The sequence below is a fragment of the Perognathus longimembris genome, chromosome 1 (genome assembly GCF_023159225.1).
Source record: "Perognathus longimembris pacificus isolate PPM17 chromosome 1, ASM2315922v1, whole genome shotgun sequence".
Classification (NCBI taxonomy): domain Eukaryota; kingdom Metazoa; phylum Chordata; class Mammalia; order Rodentia; family Heteromyidae; genus Perognathus; species Perognathus longimembris.
The window spans coordinates 14,872,461-14,894,879 of NC_063161.1; the positions used below are offsets into that span (position 1 = coordinate 14,872,461).

The following is a 22,419-nucleotide window of genomic DNA, read 5'->3' on the forward strand; positions in this document are numbered from 1 at the left end:
TGAGATTTGTTGGCAATTTTTTATTTAGGCAATCTGTGCAAACATGATTATTCTTTTTTCTCTTTAACATTAGGAAGAAAGAAAATGACCACACAGTGTCTGGTTGGAAACTAGAAAACAACTTTCTTGTTTTCAACCAGATTGCAAAGCAGCAGAGTTTTGAGAGGCAGAGCCTAGCTCTCAGTATTCCTCAGGATTGCTCGATTGTAAGTCTCGCAGATATGAATCAATTATGTTTGGAGGTACACCTTGCAAGAGGAGCCTGCAGAAGGACAGCCCACCTAGAGGGGAAAAAAAAGGAAAGGAGGGGAAAAAATCAAAATCCTCTACATGAAAAATTGATGAAATAATTGTATGGAACTAGCTGCCTGGAAATGTGACTCATTCTATTCCTATTAGCTACAAAGATTCATTTGTTCTTATGTAGAAATCTCTTCCTGGTTTTAGTTCACTTGAGTTTCAAAGCACTTGACATCTGAAGGTAAAGCAAGTTCCCAGAAGACTCATAGCAATTCATTTCCTATACAATTGTTTAATCTTACTTTAAACTTCTAAATGGTAGAAGTACTTATTGCTCCTCAGAGCTTGTGTGACTGTGTCTTCTATAGATGATTAAGAGTTTCTGACTGAATGGCACACAATAAATGCACATTATATAATGGGTCAGTGGGAAAATCTGTTTCTAGCTTACTAGTGTTGTTTTTAATTATGCACAACAAGTTCTGATTCAAGCACATTGGAGAAGTTAAAATAAGCATCCCCTTTAACTTTGGCCATTTACAAGCAGTCAAAAGTACAAAAACTTGGGAATCATTTGTTAAAAATAGAAAGACTGAAGTGTTGGTGTATGCCTGTAATCCCAGCATTCAGGAGGCTGAGACACAAGAATCAACAGTTCAAAACTAGCCTGGGCTACATAGGAGATCCTGTCTTAAAATAATAAATAAAATATTAAGTCATGTCTAATACTTTCTGAAGGTATGAGACATACCTAACAATGTTTCATACCTACCTTAAGAGTTTCTGAATTATATTTAAAAACAATTATGTCACTCAGGAGAGAACCCATAAGCCCACAAAACTACACAGTCCTTTTATTGAAGCATTTTAACTACTTGCTAATTCATGACCAGACAAAAACAGCATGCTCTTCCAACATTTCTAAAACTTCTTTAATAATGCAAGTTTGAGAAAGTCATTCTCCTTTTAAAAAACTTCAAGTCACATAATGGTAGAAATGATGCCACTTATAAGAACATGTCCATTCCTTGATGCAAAGAATTCAGAATGCACTGGGTTTCATTCATTCTCATCTACATTAAATGCTTTGATTCATGCTCTACTGCATTCAACAACGTGCTTCTCGTCCACAAGGGGGTTGCCATGAACAAGTACAGCTGTTAATATCAAGACACAGGAATACAAATGAACTACAGAAGTGAGTGATTGGGGGGAGGTACTATTTTCATTGTATCACATAATGAAAATCATGCCATACTCCGCAGGTTTGGTATGGCTTATGACAGTCATAAGCTTCATATGCCAAAACCATATGAAAGCTTACCTTAGATGACAATATACATTCAAAAATCCTTACTGTGCTACAACTAAGGAAAAGAGAGGAGGGAGAGAGAGAGAGAGAGAGAGAAAGAAGTTGTAAGCATTAATAAAATGCTGCACCAAAGTTCAGTACTTGTTGGAGATGAAATTATTGTCACGATTATAATGAAGAGTTTCCATTAATCCTTAGTCACGTGAAAGGTGTGTGAAAATAAGAGCACATAAAAGGAAGGGTGAGGAACCAGTCACTTCAAAGGGGTCATTAATACAAAAAATTTATTAATATGCACAACCATTGTGCCAGAATAAGTGACAAAGCAAATCTGATGGTATGGTGAATAAATATAATAAAAGCTTCCAAACCATTAGCTTATAAAAAAAACCTACAACATATATATATCATGTTTTTCAACAAAAGAAAAACAGAGACAATATACAAAACGTTAGTGTTCATATATATATGTTGGAATTCCAAAAGCCAAAATTTTCAAGTGTACTTATTGAGTCTAGCATGTTCTGAACTGATTGCATACAGCTGGTGTAAGTGAACGGAAACCTTAAACTCAGGCTACCAAGTGACTATTGTGTGTAACCTGCAAAACTGGAGAAGGACTCGTATTTCTTTCCTCTTCAAAGCTGAGACTACCTCTGGAAATCCAGAACCCTAATATTGCCACTCAGGTATAGATCTACATTAGAGTTTGTATCACTTGCTTACTCAGCCCTAAAATAACTCTTAATTGTCTCTTCCCAATGGGGAAGAATTGTATGATATGATTGGTTTATTACTACATGTAGAGAATCCTAAACTTTCCTTTTATATTCATAAACAAATAAATTGGGTCCCATAAAAATGTCCAAAATGTTTGGACCAAATATGTAGGTTATAGATGTTCTACTGATGTAATGTAGAAAAGGATGCATATTTATTTGTTCTCTCTCCTCCCTCAGCCAAATATGCATAGAATATTTTCTTGTCTTTTTTTTTTTCAATTTAACCAATTGAAAATGGTCAGTTTCTGAACTTCATTACAAATCTAAGGAAGCTCTTGTAAATTATCTTACAGGAGAGACCCATCTTTCTACATTTGGAAATGAAAAAGTGAACTAAATGTCATCTCTTCCCAGGTTTTGATAGTCCTATATAAAATGAGATTATCTTCCAAGGTAGCTTTTTTTACTTTATTGGTGGGAGCCATGTGGTGTTATATTTCATTTTCTAACAAAATGTATTCCTTCTGCTTTACTTAATATCCTTGAACAATTTGGCCTTCATTGTTCATGGCATAAACAGTGTATGCCATGAGCTGCTAAGAAATACAATTAAAGCAAAGAGAAAGTCAAGCTTTACATGCAAAGTGCGTTTCATGTAAGAGGAATGGAACAGAAAATAGAAATATCCAGTGGGATATGAGCTTTGTAAACCTGTTGCTGCCCCTCCAGGAAGACTGGTTGTCCAGGGGTATTTACTCCTTGATATATCACTGCAGAATTAGAATATGTGTACCAGTATTTATTTATTCTCAGTTGGCATTCTTACCTTTTAACACAGTTCTTATCAGAAACCTTTTACCAGATACCAATGTGATATTAAATAATCTTGGCTTTACTTTTTAGGACCAAAATTTTTGTCAACAAAGCACAGTTGATAATTTACCGTGACTGTATATATTAGAATATACTATATTATTATTACTCTAGTATTCTATTCAATTAACTCTATGTAATAATAACATGCAATTGACTATATAATCGTTAAACAATGTAATAGCTATATATATGTATATATATAAAATATCATTTGCATTTATGAAAGGCCCTAAATATCAGACCATTTATATAAAAGTATCATTTTATGCCATTAACAACTTTTAGTACTTTTCAAAGCATGAGTATATTGTAGGTTCAGTTGTTGTTTAGGGGCTGTTAAAACTTGTGTCAGTAATACCTTGGAACTAATGAGGCAATGAAATCTGAAAACGGATGTGCAAATATGACCTTATTCATCATTTAGAGCTAATTAGAAGCTTAAGACCACAGAGTTTAAATTTGTAGGGACTAAACCAAAGGTATGGGTTGAAATTTCCTAAGAATATCATATTCTTTATGAGATATAAGTAACTTTTTCCTATTACTCAATTCTGTATCTACTACACCATATGCCTGAGGACCAATAGAAATCCTAAGAAAAAAGAAAAGTTATAAAAGGATATTACTTTCTTCAAGAAGTTTCTTGTGCCATATTTACATTAAATTTAGATTTAGAAAACTTAAAATAAATACTCTAAATATTTACTATGGTTTTTCTCGAGTCTTCTTTCCAACTATGAGATGGTAATTTCCTCATTGTCAAGAGGTAGGAAAAAGACCATGATTAACATAGACTAACAGTTTAATATAGTTTAAAATGACAGAAAAGCCATTAGGATCATGTCACTATTATCTCAAAGTGATGGTTTTCTGTAGGAGTTCTCACCATGTCCTAAAGGAGGGTTTAATCAAGAATAAGTTCATAATAAAGCAGAGTCAATTAACATGAAAATTGATTAAGGAAGCAATTTATCCTGGGTGCTGGTGGCTCCTGCTTGTAATTCTAGCCACTTATCTGAGGATTGTGGCTCAAAGACAACCTGGGCAGGAAAGTTCATGAGATTCTTATCTCCAATTAACCACCAAAAAACCAGGAGTGAAGCTGTGGCTCAAAGTGGTAGAGTGCTAGCCTTGAGCAAAAGAGCTCAGAGACAGTGCTCAGGCCCTCAGTTCAAGCCCCATGACTAGCAACAACAACAACAACAACAACAAAAGATGGCAGTTTATGCTGAGACTTTTCCTACATAAATCCAATGTGTTTTCTTGGATTATATGGGTTGCCACATTTCTCAAATGAAATGTATACCTATAAGTAGAAATTCTCTAGTTGTCAACTTTGTAATATGTATGTATGCTATATTTTATAGGTATGATACCACTCAATAAATTAACAAACCAATCCATACAAATGTAAAAAAAAAAGTGTCTACAAATCAGTTAACTTAGTAAGAAAAATGATGCAAATTCCTTAACTGCAATTTTGGTTTTTTGGAATATATCAGTAAGGCTAAATAATATTTTGACTTTATTTATTCCCATCATGCTCTATACTTTATCTACATTTCACTGAAATTACTATTGCTTTCGTTAAGGAGAATTGCAAAGGTAGAAAAAAATCAAGTCTATGTACATAATCAAGTAGCCTTGAACAAATAAAGCAGAGTCAAAGCAGAATGCAAAATATTGCCTTCCCTCTCTACATTTCTTCCCTCCCTCCCCCCCCCCCACTACCTTACCATCAGCCCCTTCCCAATTGGAACATTTTGGCAAACAGTTCAGAGTTTGCATGACTGTCCATGACACTAGTCCATAGGTAAGGCTTGGGTGGCATACCTTTCACTTCCAGTTTGCATTCAATCTCCACCGTGCCAAGGTCATTAACGGCTTTGCAGCAGTAAGTTCCTCCGTCATAGGGGCTCGGCTTGCGAATCTCCAGAGTACAGACTCCCTGGTTGCTGAACATTCTGTACCTCGGGTCATCCACAATAGCCACTTTGTTTTTCATCCAGGTTATTTTAGGCTGAAGTTGAGATGGAAGAATATGAAATCAGAAACCTGTCTGTGTGATCCACCCATCAAATCCGGAGACAGAACTTAAAAGCACGGCTTAGAAGCAAAGCACATCTAAGAAGAATGGATGGCAAATCAGGCAACTGTTTCCCTCAAATTAAACTCGGCTTAGTGCTTGGCAAGAAGGCAGAGGAGCCATTGTGTAGCCATGTTGCAGAGGGAGGCTCTAGTACAGGCTTCCCAAATGGAGTCCATTTCAACAATTCCATCTACATGGCTTTAAGCATCTAGTGAGAAGGTGAACAAGTTCAGAGGATCTACTGTCCAGTGCAATCTATTAAATCCTCACATCTGTGCGCCTGCAATATAGACTACTTTGGTAACGGTTTTTCAAACGAAAAAAACAACTTCCAATTTCCAGCTTATCTCAGAAACTGTTGCTGAGTGATTTTCAGAGAGTGTGAAAAGGTGTCACGACCATCTGACTTTCTCGGCTCCTTTTTCTCCTGCTAGTCTCTCATTCGGTACAAAAGGTATACACCTGTTTGTCACATCCCCTTCTCCTGACATCTGTATTTGTCATCAGGTGGAGAGCACCCTTCTTGACTCCTGATCTGTTTGCAATCACTGACTCTACTCCCTTTGTCTACTCTCTCTCTCTAAACACACACACACACACACACACACACACACACACTCTACATTCTCTCTTCTACCTTTTGTATTATTTTGCCTTTCTCAGAACCTAGAGATGGCACTTTTTCTGTCTTCTTCACATATTCCTCTTCCTCCTCCTCCTCTTCCTCTTCCTCCTCTCTCTCTCTCTCTCTCGTCAGTTGTGGGGCTTCAACCTGGAGCCTGGGTGCCACTGTCCCTGAGCTCTTTTGCTCAAGGAGAATCGTCTACCACTTTGAGCCTCAGCTCTATTTCCAGTTTTCTGGCTGTTAATAGGAGACGAGGCTCTCAGACTTTCTTGCTTGGGCTGACTTGGAACTGTGATCCTGCCTCCTGAGTAGCTGGGATTACAGGCGTGAGCCACCAGCACCAGGCTTCAACACTATTCATTAATTCATTAGTTAACGCGTATGCTAGTACTACGATTTTTTTTTTTTTTTGGCCAGTCCTGGGCTTTGGACTCAGGGCCTGAGCACTGTCCCTGGCTTCTTCCCGCTCAAGGCTAGCACTCTGCCACTTGAGCCACAGCGCCGCTTCTGGCCGTTTTCTGTATATGTGGTGCTGGGGAATCGAACCTAGGGCCTCGTGTATCCGAGGCAGGCACTCTTGCCACTAGGCTATATCCCCAGCCCCAGTACTACGATTTTTAAACTCAGCACTTCCACCCTCTGGCACTCTACTGACTTGAGCTATGTCTCCATTCTTACTGGCTAACTAATAAATCTTATTAAACTTTTCTGCCTAGGCTGACCGTGAACCTGTCTTCCAGGTCTCAGCCTCCTGAGTAGCTAGCATTTCAGGTGTGAGCTACCAGGGTCCAGTTCTTTTTACCTTTCAAATGGGGTATTTCTTGAGGTCCATCCCTTAATCCTTTGCTTTTCCCTCACTACCCTCTTTAATCAGCGATATTCCTTTCTGAAGCTTTGGCTCCCCAGGGTGAAATGAAGTACTTTCCTCATGGGACTCCCAGACTGAGAGAAACAGATCTGAACTTTTTCCTAAGCTGTGGGTAAAGCTTTCCACCTGCTTGCTTATCCTTCCCACTTGAAGGCACTAACAGGACTTCCCAACACTGCTGGCGAGCATCTTCCTCCCGTGCTTCACGTGGCTTCTCCCCTTAGCTTCCCTATTTCTATTCAAAATAGGTATAGGAAAACACAGTGTCATCCAGGGATGTATTTGCAAATGCATGGGTATGTGTATATGTGTATATGTATATACATGTATGTATTTATTATATATGACATATTCATTATTTTAAATGACAATATGAAACAAGCCAGATGTAATCTCTCCCATCTTAACCCTCTGACCCCTTATCAAAGCACATTTATATTCTGTGTTTCATTATAGTGTAATTGTTATTTAATCATTTACAGGACTCTTGATGAATCAAGAGGGCCACTTAATTTTTCAGACGAAACAACATTGCTCCCATTTTCTCACGTCTCAATTCTGTTAAAATAAGTGTTTTTCTTTTTCTTAGACCCTACCCCTTAGTAAAGAAACATAAATAGTTCTATGACTACATTTGAAAAGTGTTATTATAATTATCCACCAATATCACTACTCTCTACTTTCCTCATACCTCAAATAGCAATTAGAAAGCCCATTGATATTATTACTTATAAAATTATATTATTGATTATATAATTAAATGCAGACATTTTATTAGCATTATAAAACAGCAAATAAAAAAAGAAGTACTTCAGGGTCACCTCTTAAATTGACATAATGGGATAGAAAAGTACAGTACCTTTGGGTTTCCTCTCACACTGCAGTTCAGGGTGGCATTATAACCAGCTATCGCATAGGTGTTCACCAAAGGCTGAGTAAACATGGGTGCCTCTGTGAAATCGAAGTCGTCATACACTGGATTTTTGTAGATTTTACCTTAAAAACAACACACATTAAAATGTGGATGAAATACAGATTGGTCTGGGGTGTATCGTTCATGGCATACTTTACTTGTGATGGACGCTTCCCTGAAGTGAGGCACACCTGAGCGAATGCCACATGGAATACATTCTAAAGGACACGCGTGTGTGGCTGGTCACCCTGGAGGCAGAAGGCAGGGAGGGTGAACGGACACCAAAACAGATCCCGGGAGGACTTGCTTGTCTTTCGAAATATTTTGATCAGAAATTTGTTCTAATGTTAAAAATAAAATCACAAGGAAGGGCATTAGGAGAGTGATTTATAATAAAAATGAAGTCATAAGGATGTAAGTTAGCTTTTGCTTTCTGTAATTTATAGAGACTATCCCATATATGTGGCTAACACTGAAGATGTTCAGGAATACAAATAAGAGACATAAACCCAAGAACTATCTGCATTTCCCCATCTCTGTGGGATTTGTCACTCACTCACAGGTCCACTTGCCCAGAAATGAGAATGAATTAAAGCTTTTATTTGTAAATATGCAATAATAAGGAGAGATGGGGAAGAATGATAAAAAGGAGTGACATTCATCAAGATGTGTTGTACTCATAAACTGGCATGATGAAGTGGAATCCCATTTGTACAACTACTTGAAGGTATTTTTTTTTTTTTGGCCAGTCCTGGGCCTTGAACTCAGGGCCTGAGCACTGTCCCTGGCTTCTTTTTGCTCAAGGCTAGCACTCGGCCAACTTGAGCCACACCACCACTTCTGGCCATTTTCTATATATGTGGTGCTGGGGAATCGAACCCAGAGCTTCATGCATACGAGGCAAGCACTCTTGCCACTAGGCCATATCCCCAGCCCCTTGAAGGTAATTTTTGAAGTACAATAATAATGAAATTTCCCTTGAAAATTTTGACCTATAAGACTAACATTTTGCTTGGACACATTATTTGCCAATGGATGTTGACTATTTTCCTACTCGTTTTCTCCACATCTCTCTCTGTCCTTTCCATCCGTTTTCAATGGCCAGTCCAGTCCCTCTGACTCACCATCCTTGGCGATCACCGCACTCTCTTTAGTCATTGTCGCATCCTCACTGAGGCCACACATATTTTCTGCAAAGACCCGGAAGTAATATTCATTCCCTATGACGAGCTCAGTAATGGTGGCATTGGTTCTGTGATAATGCTCAATGACAGTAAACCATTCCTGAAAGAAAGAAACAAGAAAACCTTTCAACGGCAATACTTAAAAATTCACAACTTGCCCACCTGTTCACTGGAATAAATAAGAAGGAAGTGTCCATTAAGGAAAAGAAATAAGAGGGCTGGGAATATGGCCTAGTGGCAAGAGTGCTTGCCTCCTACACATGAAGCTCTCGGTTCGATTCCCCAGCACCACATATATGGAAAACGGCCAGAAGGGGCGCTGTGGCTCAGGTGGCAGAGTGCTAGCCTTGAGCGGGAAGAAGCCAGGGACGGTGCTCAGGCCTTGAGTCCAAGGCCCAGGACTGGCAAAAAAAAAAAAAAAAAAAAAAAAAAAAAAAGGAAAAGAAATAACATGAAATGTAATATAGAGAGTAATCACAATGTACATTTAACTGGCTTTATGCTTTACAATTGGCCTATACTTAACTATGTAATTTACTCATTTATCATTGGGTTCATATGCTCTAGATGTCATCCTTTAATATTATTATACTTTCTTTATAATCATAAAGTGTCTCTTATCTATCCACTTACCTATCAATACATCTTTTGTAGAACAAAGTAGTATTTTAATGCCAAACTTTTTTTTTTTTTTTTTGGTCATGTGGCTTGAACTGAAGGCCTCAGTGCTGTCCCTGAGCTATTTTATTTATTTATTTTTAAATTTATTTTGCTAGTCCTGGTGCTTGGACTCAGGGCCTGAGCACTGTCCCTGGCTTCTTTTTGATCAAGGCTCGCACTCTACCACTAGAGCTACAGCACCACTTCCAACTTTTTCTTTTTATGTGGTGCTGAAGAATCAAACCCAGGGCTTCATGCGTGCTAGGCAGGCACTCTACTGCTAAGCCACATTCCCAGCTCCCTGAGCTTTTTTGCTCAAGTCTAGCACTCTATCACTTTGGGCCACAGCACCACTTCTGGTTTTCTGGTTAATTGGTGATAAGAATCTCACAGACTTTCGCTGGCTTTGTGACCTGTGATCCTCAGATCTCAGCCTCCTGATTAGCTAGGATTGCAAGTGTGAGCCACCATGCCAAACTTATGCAAATAAGGAAGAAATGAAGCTAAATCATAAAACCAACTTAACAGTGTCCAACAAATTTGCCTAAAACTATAAACTTAAATTCATTTTTTAATTCTTTTTTGTTTTTGTTTTTGTTGCCAGTCCTGGGGCGTTGACTCAGGGCCTGAGCACTGTCCCTGGCTTCTTTTTGCTCAAGACTAGCACTCTATCTCTTGAGCCACAGTGCCACTTCCAGCTTTTTTCTATATATGTGGTGCTGAGGACTCGAACCCAGGGCTTCATGTATACGAGGCGAACACTTTACCACTAGGCCATATTCCCAGCCCCCGGTTTTTAATTCTTTTTTCCAGAGATTACCCGCTTCCTTCCTCTTTCCCATTGTCATATCATGACTGCCACATGCTACCATCTTAACCTGGTGGCTTCTTTTCCATTGCATGTCCTACCTTAAGTTCTATAGAACATATACATATTTAAGTATATTAATTTTACTTGTTTACATTCTAGCTTCACTCCCCTCACAGGAATGGACACACCATAGTCTAAAGCCGGACTTTTCTTCTCACTTTTTCTTTTTTTTTTTTTTGGCCAGTGCTGGGGCTTGGACTCAGCCTGAGCACTGTCCCTGGCTTCTTTTTGCTCAAGGCTAGCACTCTGCCACTTGAGCCACAGTGTCACTTCTGGCCATTTTCTATATATGTGGTGCTGGGGAATTGAACCCAGGGCCTGATGTATACGAGGCAAGCACTCTTGCCACTAGGCCATATCCCCAGCCCTCTTCTCACTTTTTGTATCTACAGTGCCTATTACAAATGCCTGGAACCTAGTTAGATATGGGGCACAAAATATTTGTTGAGTACTGAATAAGTAAATGAAATAATAAGTTAAAGCTGCACTACTGTTTTTCACTTTCTTTCCTTAGCATACCAACAGTTACAGTGGTTTCAAAGTTTATTTTTCAAGTAACAAAACCCTATCATAGCCAGGTGCTGATGGCGCTCCCACTTGTAATTTTAGCTACTCTGAGGATGACAGTTCAAAGCCAGCCCAAGCAGGATACCACATACATTTAGTATTAATAATTGAGAAAATATATTTACAAACACAGAAGATACTTCTGAAGGGAAATTTGGGGGAGCCATCATCCAATATGAATTTTGGATATTTTGAACACCAGATGAATGTAGTTACCCTTCCTTTCTTGCCAAAGCACATTATGTAGACCGTTACTCTAATATACTTATGATTGTATTATCCATTCGGTTCGATGTCTCTCTTCTTGCCTTGTCTGTGAGGGCCTGTGAGGGCAGGAGATCTATGTATATATGCATGTACACATGTGACTTAGTAACTGCAACAGTACCCGACACACAGGAAGCAAATCATAAAGTCAATGTTTAGGTACATGTCATGGAAATGGCACTGATGGGAGGTAAATGGCTATGGGCATTTAAGTGAGGAACAGAATCTGCACCCATGATGAGCCAACAGTGAGCTGGCATCCTTGGGAGGAGCACTGGCAGAATGAACATGTGGTTCCTACCTCTGCCTGTGATGAAATACACCAGAAACCCAGGGGTGTAGGGGGTCACTAGGCAGGCCTCAGCCACATGGAGTGGCATAAATGTTGTGATTCATTAAGGCTTGTCTAGACACCTAAGATGCCAAATGATGGGGGTGGCGGAGGGGTGTGCTGCATGAAGAAACACGGGTGCGCACATCCTCTGTCAGTATCAGACCCAAGGTTCAACTAAGACCTCATCACTAAGGGAGTTCAAGATGGTCAGTTCCCTCCCTTGCAAGGTCACTCATTTTCTAGCTATCATCTGGCCAGATTTAGAATAAAGATGTTACTGAAATGGCAATTCTTTTCTTTCTTTCTCTCTCTCTTTCTTTCTTTTTTCCTTCCTTCCTTCCTTCCTTCCTTCCTTCCTTCCTTCCTTCCTTCCTTTCTTCTTTCTTTCTTTCTTTCTTTCTTTCTTTCTTTCTTTCTTTCTTTCTTTCTTTCTTTTCTTTCCCTCCCTCCTTCCTCTCTCCCTCCCTCCCTCCTTTCCTTCCTTCCTTCCTTCCTTCCTTCCTTCCTTCCTTCCTTCCTTCCTTCCTTCCTTCCTTCCTTCCTTCCTTCCTTCTTTTCTTTCTTCCTTTCATAGTGCCACTTCTGGCTATTTCTGAGTAGTTTATTGGAGATAAAAGTCTCATAGACTTTTCTGCCTAGGCTGGCTTTGAGTGGCGATCTTCAGATCTCAGCCTCCTGAGTAGCTAGGATTGTAGGCATGAGCCACTAGTGGAGGGCCCAAATCTTATTTTGATCCGTAATATATACCTAGGTAATGAAAGCCATGCTAAAATAGTTTATAGAAAGAAACAGCTTGGGATCCCTTCCTGTTACTCAAGACTGCCTTTTCAACCCTTGCCCTTCTGTGGATCCAATGTAACTTCATGACCCAAGTTCCGGATCTAAAAGTGAAGATGCGTGAAGAGTTTCTGTCAGTATCATGCAGTATGATATCGTAAGATGACATTGGGCCATTGTGTATCAAAGTATTCTTTTAACCATTCCTTCACTTACAGGTAAGTCAGAATGGATTCTGATTCAAAAGTTGGACATTTAAATTCTGGTGCTTTTCCAACAAGTCACTGATCTTTTTTTTTTTTTTTTGGCCAGTCCTGGGCCTTGGACTCAGGGCCTGAGCACTGTCCCTGGCTTCTTTTTGCTCAAGGCTAGCACTCCGCCACTTGAGCCACAGCGCCACTTCTGGCCGTTTTTCTGTATATGTGGTGCTGGGGAATCGAACCTAGGGCCTCGTGTATCCGAGGCAGGCACTCTTGCCACTAGGCTATCTCCCCAGCCCCAAGTCACTGATCTTTTTTGAGTCTCAGTTTCCCTGTCTATAAGATACAAGTTACAGTAATTTATACTTACCCGAGATGTTTCCTGAACACACTGAGCAGTTTTCTTCCTCAGAACATTTCACATGCTGTGACTTTTTGAAACTTTCATCACTGTTGCCCTTTTTTTTGAAGCTACAAATCCACACCATCCAATATTTATTTCACAAAGAGAAATAATTATATAAGTATAAATCTTAGAATTGAGAGTGACTAGTCACTGAATGAATGGAGTTCGAGTGAGAATTGCAGCAGTTGCTTTATAATTATCAAGCAAGAGAAGGAATTCTGTCTTCTACATTTTACATGTATGGGAAATAGAAGATCCATGCCCTCACCCCTGCCCCATTATCTCTGATGAGATATGACTCTGCCCCTTACCATGCTCTTCTTGTCAGCCTTCTGGATCGTGTACCCAGTGATGGCGGCATTCCCATCATCCTTTGGTGGTGTCCATGTCAGAGCAACATTCTCTCCCCAGACATCTTCAATAGTCACAGCCTGGGGTGGGCCTGGGCGGTCTAGAGGAGAATTCAAGACATCACTATGGGGTCACTCTGCTCCCTGTGACAGGAGGATTCCATTCTTCTAGAATGGATGAAGCCACACTGGAGCCACCAGCACCCAGAAGCCTCACATTCCTCCCAACATATTCCAAAATGGTTTAGCCAGAGGGGAATGAGGACCTAGATTCAAGAGTATGGCCCCACCAAAGTGTCCCTTTAGTAAGAGAGCCTCAAGTTTCAGCAGATTTACTGAAATATGATAATAAAAGTGATTGGAAACAAAGCTTCCTCTAACTCTGCTCCTTCCTTCCTTCCTTCCTTCCTTCCTTCCTTCCTTCCTTCCTTCCTTCCTTCCTTCCTTCCTTCCTTCCTTCCTTCCTTTGCAACCTCTCTGCCTCCCTGCCTTCCATCCCTTGCAACCTCACTCCCTCCATTCCTTTCTTCCTATTTTCCATTTTCAGTTTTTAGGGTTTTTTTTTTTCTGTTCCTGCCTCAGCCTCCCACGTTCTGGGACTACAGGTGTGAACCATTGTATCTGGCTCTAAAATGTATTTCTTGAGACATTGCAACAATTATCGAAATGTAAAAAATCATAGTGCAAGAAAGAGGGGAGCACCCACAAGGTACCTATGCTCCATTCCACTGACTTTGGGTAAAAGTAAGAATGAATGTGTATTAGCTTTTGATAACTATCTAGCCCTGAAGGTGCAACCCACCCAGTGCTTAACTGTGTTTAGCTTCATCTTTTGTATATTTAGTGAAATGATTTTCATTGGAAAGTTCATGCAACTCTTATCTCCAATTAACCACCAGAAAACTGGAAATGGAGCTGTGGCTCAAAGTGGTACAGCACTAGCTTTAGGTGAAAGAGCTCAGGGACAGCTCCCAGGCCCTGAGTTCAAGTCCTACAACCAAAGGAAGGAAGGAAGGAAGGAAGGAAGGAAGGAAGGAAGGAAGGAAGGAAGGAAGGAAGGAAGGAAGGAAGGAAGGAAGGAAGGAAGGGAGGGAGGGAGGGAGGGAGGGAGGGAGGGAGGGAGGGAGGGAGGGAGGGAGGGAGGGAAGAAGGAAGGAAGGAAGGAAAAAAGGAAGGAAGGAAGGGAAGGAGGGAGGGAAGAAGGAAGGAAGGAAGGAATGAAGGAAGGAAGGAAGGATGGCAATGTCCTTAATGACAAGACAATTAATCACCATACTATTTTGCTAGAATATTCTAGCTCTTTTCTCCAAGCTTACCCACAATCTGGATGTCGATGGATGCGTTTTCCACATATTTGTCCACTTTGACCTGCAGATCGTATTTCCCAGAGTGACTCCTCTCTGCTTTTCTGATAAATATGATTGTGTCAGTCTCAGAATTGCGAATGTTTATTTGATTCTTATCAATCTCTTCACCATCCTTTTTCCAAGTTAATTCTGGTCTGGGTTTACCCTATAAAGACATGAAAAGTAGAAGAGAAAGATTGTCTCTAAATTTTTTTTTTATTTTGGCCAATATCACAAGAATGAAAATAGACTAATCAATTATAGGCAAGGTTACAAAACACTACTAGCTAGCCAACTGGTGGGTGAGAAACAGCCAAAAGCCACCTCTTTCTCTTTTCAAGACACAGAACGATATTATTATGTCTCCACAGCAAGGTAAGTAATATGATCCTCATTTTTTGTTGTTGTTGGTTGGGGGGCTTGAACTCAGGGCCTGGGCATAGTCCCTGGGCACTCTTTTGCTCAAAGCTAGCACTCTACCACTGTGAGCCACAGTGCCACTTCTAATGGTTTTCTAATGGTTGATTGGAGATAAAAGTCTCGCATATTTTTCTATCCAGGCTGTCTTTGAATGGTGACTCTCAGATCTTAGCCTCCTGTGTAGCTAGGATTGCAGGTATGAGCCGCCAGAACCTGACAATCTTCACTTTGTGAAGACAGGAACTAAATATTTTATTTGCCCAAGACCTCAGGATTAGGGAAGTGCTGGAACTAGGTCTCCAAAGCTTGAACGATACAGAATATTGATTGTGACTGTGTGTTCTGAAGCTCTGGAAACTATATTTGGATCTTGACTATTGAATAACTGTTTGCCCTTCAGCAAATTACATAATTCCCCAGGTCTCACTTTCCCTATCTGTGAAACCGGATCAGTGATATTCTCATCTCTCAGGGCAGATATAAAGACTGAGCTCTTACCAGAGCTTCTAGCCTTCATAAGTGTTTTATTAGTATTGCTAAAGGCTAATGATGCTTATTCCTATGCCCTGGGCACTGATTTCAGGTCTGTCTAGAATTCTCTGTTCTTTCTGGCTGCTGACCTTAGTCTTCTTTTTTCTCTTATTTCTTTTTTTTTTTTTTTGTTCAGAACTGGGGCTTAAATTCAGAGTCTTGTGTTCTTGCTTAGCTTTTTCACCAAGGCTGGCCCTCCACCATGTGAACCACACGTCTACTGCCACCTTTTTGTGGGTTAATTGGAGATTCGAGTCTGGAGATTTTTTCTGCCTGGCATGACTTTGAAATAGTATCCTCAGATCTCAGCCTCCTAAGTAGCTAGGATTACAGACGTGAGCCAGCACCGGGCCCCATGTTGTGTTCATATAAATTATACCCAGAGCTTTGCTTAACATATTAGCCAAGCTAGGAGAGGGTAACAAGTTTGACAAGAAATGTACACACTACCTTACATATATAACTGTAATCCCTCTGTACATCACCTTGACAACAAAATAAAATTGAAATATTAGCCAACTTGGAAAAAGCAGTTCATGCCTGTAATCTTAGCTACTTAGAAGGCTAAGATCTGGAGGTTCATAGTTAGAAGCTAGCAGAAAGGTCCAAAAGACTTCAATTACCCAGAAAAAGCAGGGCTGCTGACATGAGTTCAATCAGCAGAGCATGAGCCCTGAGCAAGAAAGCCAAACAAGCTCAAGGCCCTGAGTTCAAACCCCAGTCCCATAACAACACCAACAAATCAAAATGACAGAAAGCTGGGACCATACAAAGTCACCTAGCATTCCTTTATTTGGTCTCTCCTAAATATTCTTCCCCTGTAACTCCTAGCTTCTGGCAGGACTACATCCTGTTTGTCTATGGAAGAAGAAAAATCTGACAGCTTGATAGACTGATCTTCTATTTTTTTTGCCAGTCCTGGGTCTTGAACTCAGGGCCTGGGCACTGTCCCTGAACTTCTTTTGCTCAAGGCTCACACTCTACTGCTTGAACCATAGCACTATTTCTGGCTTTTTCTGTGGTACTGAAGAATCGAACCCAAGGTGTCATGCATGTTAGGCAAGCACTCTACCACTAAGCCACATTCCCAGCCTCTGATCTTCTATAGCAAGAGATACTTTCATGGTCATGCAAATCTTTTCAATGCATTGACTTATAATTCTCCAAGGAAATCCTGAATCATGATGAACTTGAATACTCCAGCACTTCCCTCTACCTCATAAATACTCTAGCCCCAGAGAGAAAAAATGAGAGAACACTAGAAAGTTACCTGGAAAGGTATAACCAGATTCACCGCTTCTCCAACTCTGCGGATATAGGTTTGCTTTAGGTGCCTTGGGATGCGAATCTTCGGAGGCTCTGGGGAGGGCAAATAGTATGATTTCACAGTCAGTATTCTATATCTGAAATAGCTATGCATAGGCACAATGGCATGATGCTTACCAACCCATCTTTTTTTTTTTTTTTTGGTTGGTTGTGGGGCTTGAACTCTGGGCCTGGGTACTGTCCCTGAGCTCTTCAGCTCTAGGCTAGCGCTCTACCACGTGAGCCACAGCACTACTTCCACAACCCCTCTTTATTAGTCATGTTTCTGTAATACAAGCTAAGATATGCCACTAACAGAGTACAAATGCAACTCTGGTCCAAACTATTTTCTTCCAACAGAGATGTTTTGACAGTTTGATTGAGCAACATTTACCCTTGCTCTGGTTTTACTTCAGCTTTGTATTGTTATTGTTGTTATAGGCCTAAAGCATCTTTAAAAAAATAATCAACAACAACAACCATATTTTCTCTCAGGATGTTATACCTATTTTTCATAGTACCTAACAGAAAGTATTTTTTTCTGATGATCATTCCATTAAAGATCTCCAAGTTGACATAATTCTCCTTCTTTCTCATTATGAAAAAAACAAAATAAAAGAACAGCTAACACATGCTAGTTAGGTAGGCTTGACGGAGTTTGATAGTTACTTTCTCCCTGTCTGATTGGTTTATTTCTGCCTTCAACCTAGTGCACTATGCTATAAAGCATGACTTCCACAGATGGTAGGACTATTTTAAGAAACTTTTCAGGCAATTATAGATATTCCTCTTTGATTCCACATTAAAATATGGAGTATAGTTTCCTATGAGAAAAAATATTTATTATTATTATTAAGTTGTACAAAGAGGTTATAAGTCCACAAGTCAGGTTATGAGTACAATGCTTCTTGGACAATGTGACCCCTTCTATTGTTCTCCTCCTTTTTCCTCCTCCTATCCCTACCCTCAAATTATGTAATTCAGATTTTACATAATGTACATGGAATATAATGGCCTCATTTGCTCTTTTCCTGGGGAGGAATACTTTTAGTAAACTTTTCATGCAATTATAGATATTTCTCTTTGACTCTACACCAAAATATGGGCTGTAGTTTCCAGAAGGCTGGCTACAATGTGAATCTAAAATCATTTCAGTGACCTTTTTCATATTCTGTAGCATTACAGTCTATTGTCAGATAGTACAGTGGCTGACATCTGTAATCCCACTTACTTAGGAGGTGGAAATCAGGAGGATTTGTGATTCATGACCTGCCCAGGGGAGAAATTTACGAGATCTCCATGCCAAACCAACAAAAAGCTGGAAACAATGGCATCTTAGCAATATGGGAAATGTAAATAGGAAAATTGATACCCAGACCAGCCAGAGCATAAATGCAAGATCCTATTTGAAAAATACTAAGAGTAAAAATCGATGAGGGAGTGGATCAAATGGTAGATTGCCAGTCTAGTAAGCACGAAGTCCTGAATTCAAACCTTGGTACCATCCCCTACCCCCTGCCATGCATGCATATATATATATGTACATATATATGTGTGCATGTATATGTATATACACAAATATATCTATGTATATATTTAATGAGACTGTGCAGATCTTCCAAACCATGACATATCCTGATACAATATCAAAAACCTATATGTGTTCTATATGTGTTAGTATCAACACCTGTTTGACCAGATGAGTTTTTGACTGTGAGAATGGTCAAATCTATGGTGATAGATACAAGTTTTCCAAACTTTTAATTTTTATTTGGAAGCTCAAACTTTTTCATTGGCAAGCTGTGAACAAATATTGTCAATTGTATTCCTCAAAGTGACAGCCTCACTTCATTCCTTTGCTAGAAAACATGTGCCAAGATACCCGAGTCTGACTTGCCATAATTTAATCATTCTTTTAAGCGAAAATTGAGTCTCTAAAGAAAGGTGTCCCCCTCCCCATGAGCCTCTGGCCCATTGCACAAGGTTTGTCCGGGGCAATCACCATGCTGTGGTATACAGAATAAGTGCTGCCTAGCCATATCCCTGTCACATGAGTCTAGAATAAAACATGTCTTTGAGGATGGAAATGCAATGGCTGACCATTTTTATGCACTGTTGACAACATTGTAGGTCAAAAGTAGCTCTTTCATTTCAACTGTGAGTGGTGGTAGTTTTAACTACACATGGTGAGGAGGAGGACAGGGCCCAGGAACATTCTGTGACACTGGCTTGCTTCACACTATGACACTGATAGTTGTACTCATTCACCATCAATCCTACCCGACAACTGCGGGTATGAAAATGCTAGAAAAGACCAGGATGTCTTCCTATTGTTATGCAAATAGTCTTGACCTTAAGATTCATTTGAGCCAGATTGCTGCTGGGGGTGGGGGTGTTGTGTGCAGTTGTGTTAACACATACTTGTTTCCAGTATGACTAGGTGGCCTCCCCCACCCCCCAAATTGGCTGACAGAACCTGGTCAAGTTAATTCACTGGTCCTGAAAATACCAAATTATAAACCCAAAGATGGCTGCCCACACTGGAGGAGAAAAACCATTTCCTTAATTTCAAAACTCCTAAGAAGCATCAATAACACATCGAAGGAGTAGCGGCAGTAAAATGAATGTTGAGAAAGAAAGGAGCTTAAGACAATAAAAAGAAGGGAAGCCTAGATTGGAAAACCTTGTCACCTACCTATGATTTCCTTCACAAGGATGGGCTGGGAATAATACTTGGGCTCACTAGCCCCCGCTGCATTAATAGCCTTCACACGCACGAAGATCTTCGCATCCGTGGGCAGACCATTGATGGTGAACTTTGTCTTGTCAATCAGATCTGTGTTTGCAACTATCCAATCCTCAGCTAAAACCCACAAAAGAAAAAAGAAAAAGAAACCTGTTAAGTGAAAGAAATCACCTTAGCCATTGTTGTCAACTCCACTTAACCTTTTACTCATAAATCATTGGCAAGAGTATGATTTCATTCTCAACTTGACATTGATGGGCAATGTTCATGCACTTAAAGAAAAATATGGCCTAAAGCCATTAACATAAAAAACAGAAAGAATAAGCTGGGTGTTGGTGGCTCACGCCTGTAATCATAGCTACACAGGAAGCTCAGATCTGAGGATCATGGTTCAAAGTCAACACAGGCAGAAAAGTCCCTGTGAGACTCTTATCTCCAATTAACCACCCCAAAACTACAAGTGGCACTGTGGCTCAAGTGGTAGAATGTTAGCCTTGTGCTGAAGAGCTCAGGGACAGTGCCCAGGCTCAGAGTTCAAGCCCCACAACCGACAAAAAAAAAAAAAAAAGAAAGAAAGAAAGAAAAGAAAAAGAAAGAATAAACATTCATTTCAGGTTCTGCTGCTTTTGAAAAAAAAAAAAAGAACAAAAAACCCCCATCTTTTACTCAATGATCAATATGTTCTGATAACTTATCATGAGGGGTTTTCAGTAGTTTTATTCCAATTTGGGCTTTATAACGATACATAGTATGATGGTATTTAAGCATCTGTGTACATTAAAGCTCAAAAAGACAAGAAATTGCTTTTTTCTTGGTAGCACTGGGGTTTTGAACTAATGGTCTCACACTTGTTAGGCAGGTGCTCTGCCATTTAAGCTACATCCCTAGCCATTTCTGCTTTAGCTATTTTTTAGATGCAGCCTTTCACTTTGGCTAGGAATGAGCCTTAGACCCTAATCTTCCTACGCATCCTTTCTGCAGCGATAGGATGACAAAGATATGAACTACCATGTTGATTATTGAGATAGGGTTTCCGCTAACTTTTTGTCTAGGCTGGCTTCAAACCTCAATCCTCTTATTTCTTCCACCTAAATAGCTAGGATTACAGGTGTGAGCTACTGTACTTGGCTCCAGGAAAGTGCCATCATTGACCTTGATGGTTATATGACCTCTCTATCTTGGCTGGATTTTTATTGTCAGACACTATTATGAGCCCAAAAGAATGTGATTGTGTTGATTAGCATTCATGAAGAAAAGAGCAGTATATTTACAAAGAAGGAACGCAGCTCATGAGCTGATAGCTCAAAAGAATTGGAGCAGTCTTTCCTTTTAATCAAAGACGAGATTTGTAAAATAAATAAATAAATAAATAAACAAACAAACAAATAAATAAATAAATAAAACACAACAAAAAAAACCTTCACAACATTCTGGTAGCTTTGTCTACAACATCGAAAGAAGTTAAACCCTGTCACCAGGGTTAACAAGCATTTTAGCTTCTAAAAGATGGCAGGTATTGTGCCTACAGATAAGAGTCCCCTCACCCCAAACTCTGTGTGAGGGAAGTAGGGACACTTCATGCGTGGCCATGGAACATTCCAAGAAAAAGTGATCACACAGTGAGAAAGTGGAGGAGTGTCACAGAATACATTACCTGGTAGCTCATATGCAGCCTCCACATTTTCACCAGACTGCTTTGCTGCTGTACCTTTGAGAATCCGTCATTAAAATTAATTAAAGACACCCACTTTCACACCAGAAGAATGTTGCATCAGTAGTCGGCATTCTCTGTTAGTAAAGTATGCAAAGTATGCAAGAGAGATTTGTCTCCAGAGTAGTGACGGAAGAGACCAAACGTGTTAGGAAGGGCGGGGGGCCTCTCAGGAGAGGCACAGCCTGCGTGAGTGCAGCCTGGGCTTTCTGTCCTGAGGTACCTGCCCCAGAGAAATGCAAGGATGTAAAAAAGAGAAGAGGAGAGAAGCAGAAGAAGGAAAAAAGAGGCTGGGCTGGGGGTGGGAGCACCTCCAGCTTTAGAAAGAAGAGATACAGAGCGACAAAGCAAATTCCTGAGGGAGAAGGAAGAAGACTCCAAGGTGGGCAAGAGGTCAGCGCACAGTGGGACACTGTTCCCTGGTTCCAGTCCACACCTCCCCCCACTTCAGCCCAGGAGGGTCTTCTCCAATCCCCAGGGAACCTGATGCTCCCAGGGTGGGGCTCCCTCATCCAAACCTAGAAATAGGAGACTTGGCCTAAGGCCTAAGGCCAGCCAGGACTCAGCCATGTCTTTCCAGGTGAGGGATGGAATCTGCTCCAGGAGCTCAGGAGGCATCCCTGGTTGTCATGACAACAAATTCTGGATTAACAAAACAAACTGGGCCTGCCAGGGTCCCCCCATTCCAGGTGGGAACTGGTGCTGTGCCTTTCCTTGTATTAGGAAAGGTGCTGGGGCAGGGAAAGGATTAGCTGGCCCTGGAATCCCTTCTTCCAGCCCTAGCAGGAATATTAAGAAGGGGCAGGGAGTCAAGATCTTTGTTTTTTTTTTTGCCAGTCCTGGGCCTTGGACTCAGGGCCTGAGCACTGTCCCTGGCTTCTTTTTGCTCAAGGCTAGCACTCTGCCACTTGAGCCACAGCGCCCCTTCTGGCCATTTTCTATATATGTGGTGCTGAGGAATCGAACCCAGGGCTTCATGTATATGAGGCAAGCACTGTTGCCACTAGGCCATATTCCCAGTCCATGTCCCAGCATCTTTGAAAAAAAAAAAAAAAGATAAATCTTTAAAGAAATGGTTTGTCAGAGAGCTACTATGTTG

The 22,419-nt window shown here is 40.4% G+C and overlaps 1 protein-coding gene across 1 annotated transcript in view; it reads right to left on the reverse strand.

The window, feature by feature from the left end:
• Positions 1 to 22,419, reverse strand: part of Mybpc1 (myosin binding protein C1) — a 72,671-nt gene continuing 50,252 nt past the window's right edge. The window contains exons 21-29 of the mRNA XM_048340563.1: positions 21,264 to 21,317; positions 19,559 to 19,726; positions 16,829 to 16,917; positions 14,578 to 14,773; positions 13,223 to 13,362; positions 8,770 to 8,929; positions 7,592 to 7,728; positions 4,984 to 5,170; positions 1 to 281 (exon numbers count right to left, since the gene is read on the reverse strand). Coding sequence (XP_048196520.1) covers positions 181 to 281; positions 4,984 to 5,170; positions 7,592 to 7,728; positions 8,770 to 8,929; positions 13,223 to 13,362; positions 14,578 to 14,773; positions 16,829 to 16,917; positions 19,559 to 19,726; positions 21,264 to 21,317 — 1,232 coding nt within the window. The 3' untranslated portion in view covers positions 1 to 180. The remainder of the gene's footprint in view (positions 282 to 4,983; positions 5,171 to 7,591; positions 7,729 to 8,769; positions 8,930 to 13,222; positions 13,363 to 14,577; positions 14,774 to 16,828; positions 16,918 to 19,558; positions 19,727 to 21,263; positions 21,318 to 22,419) is intronic.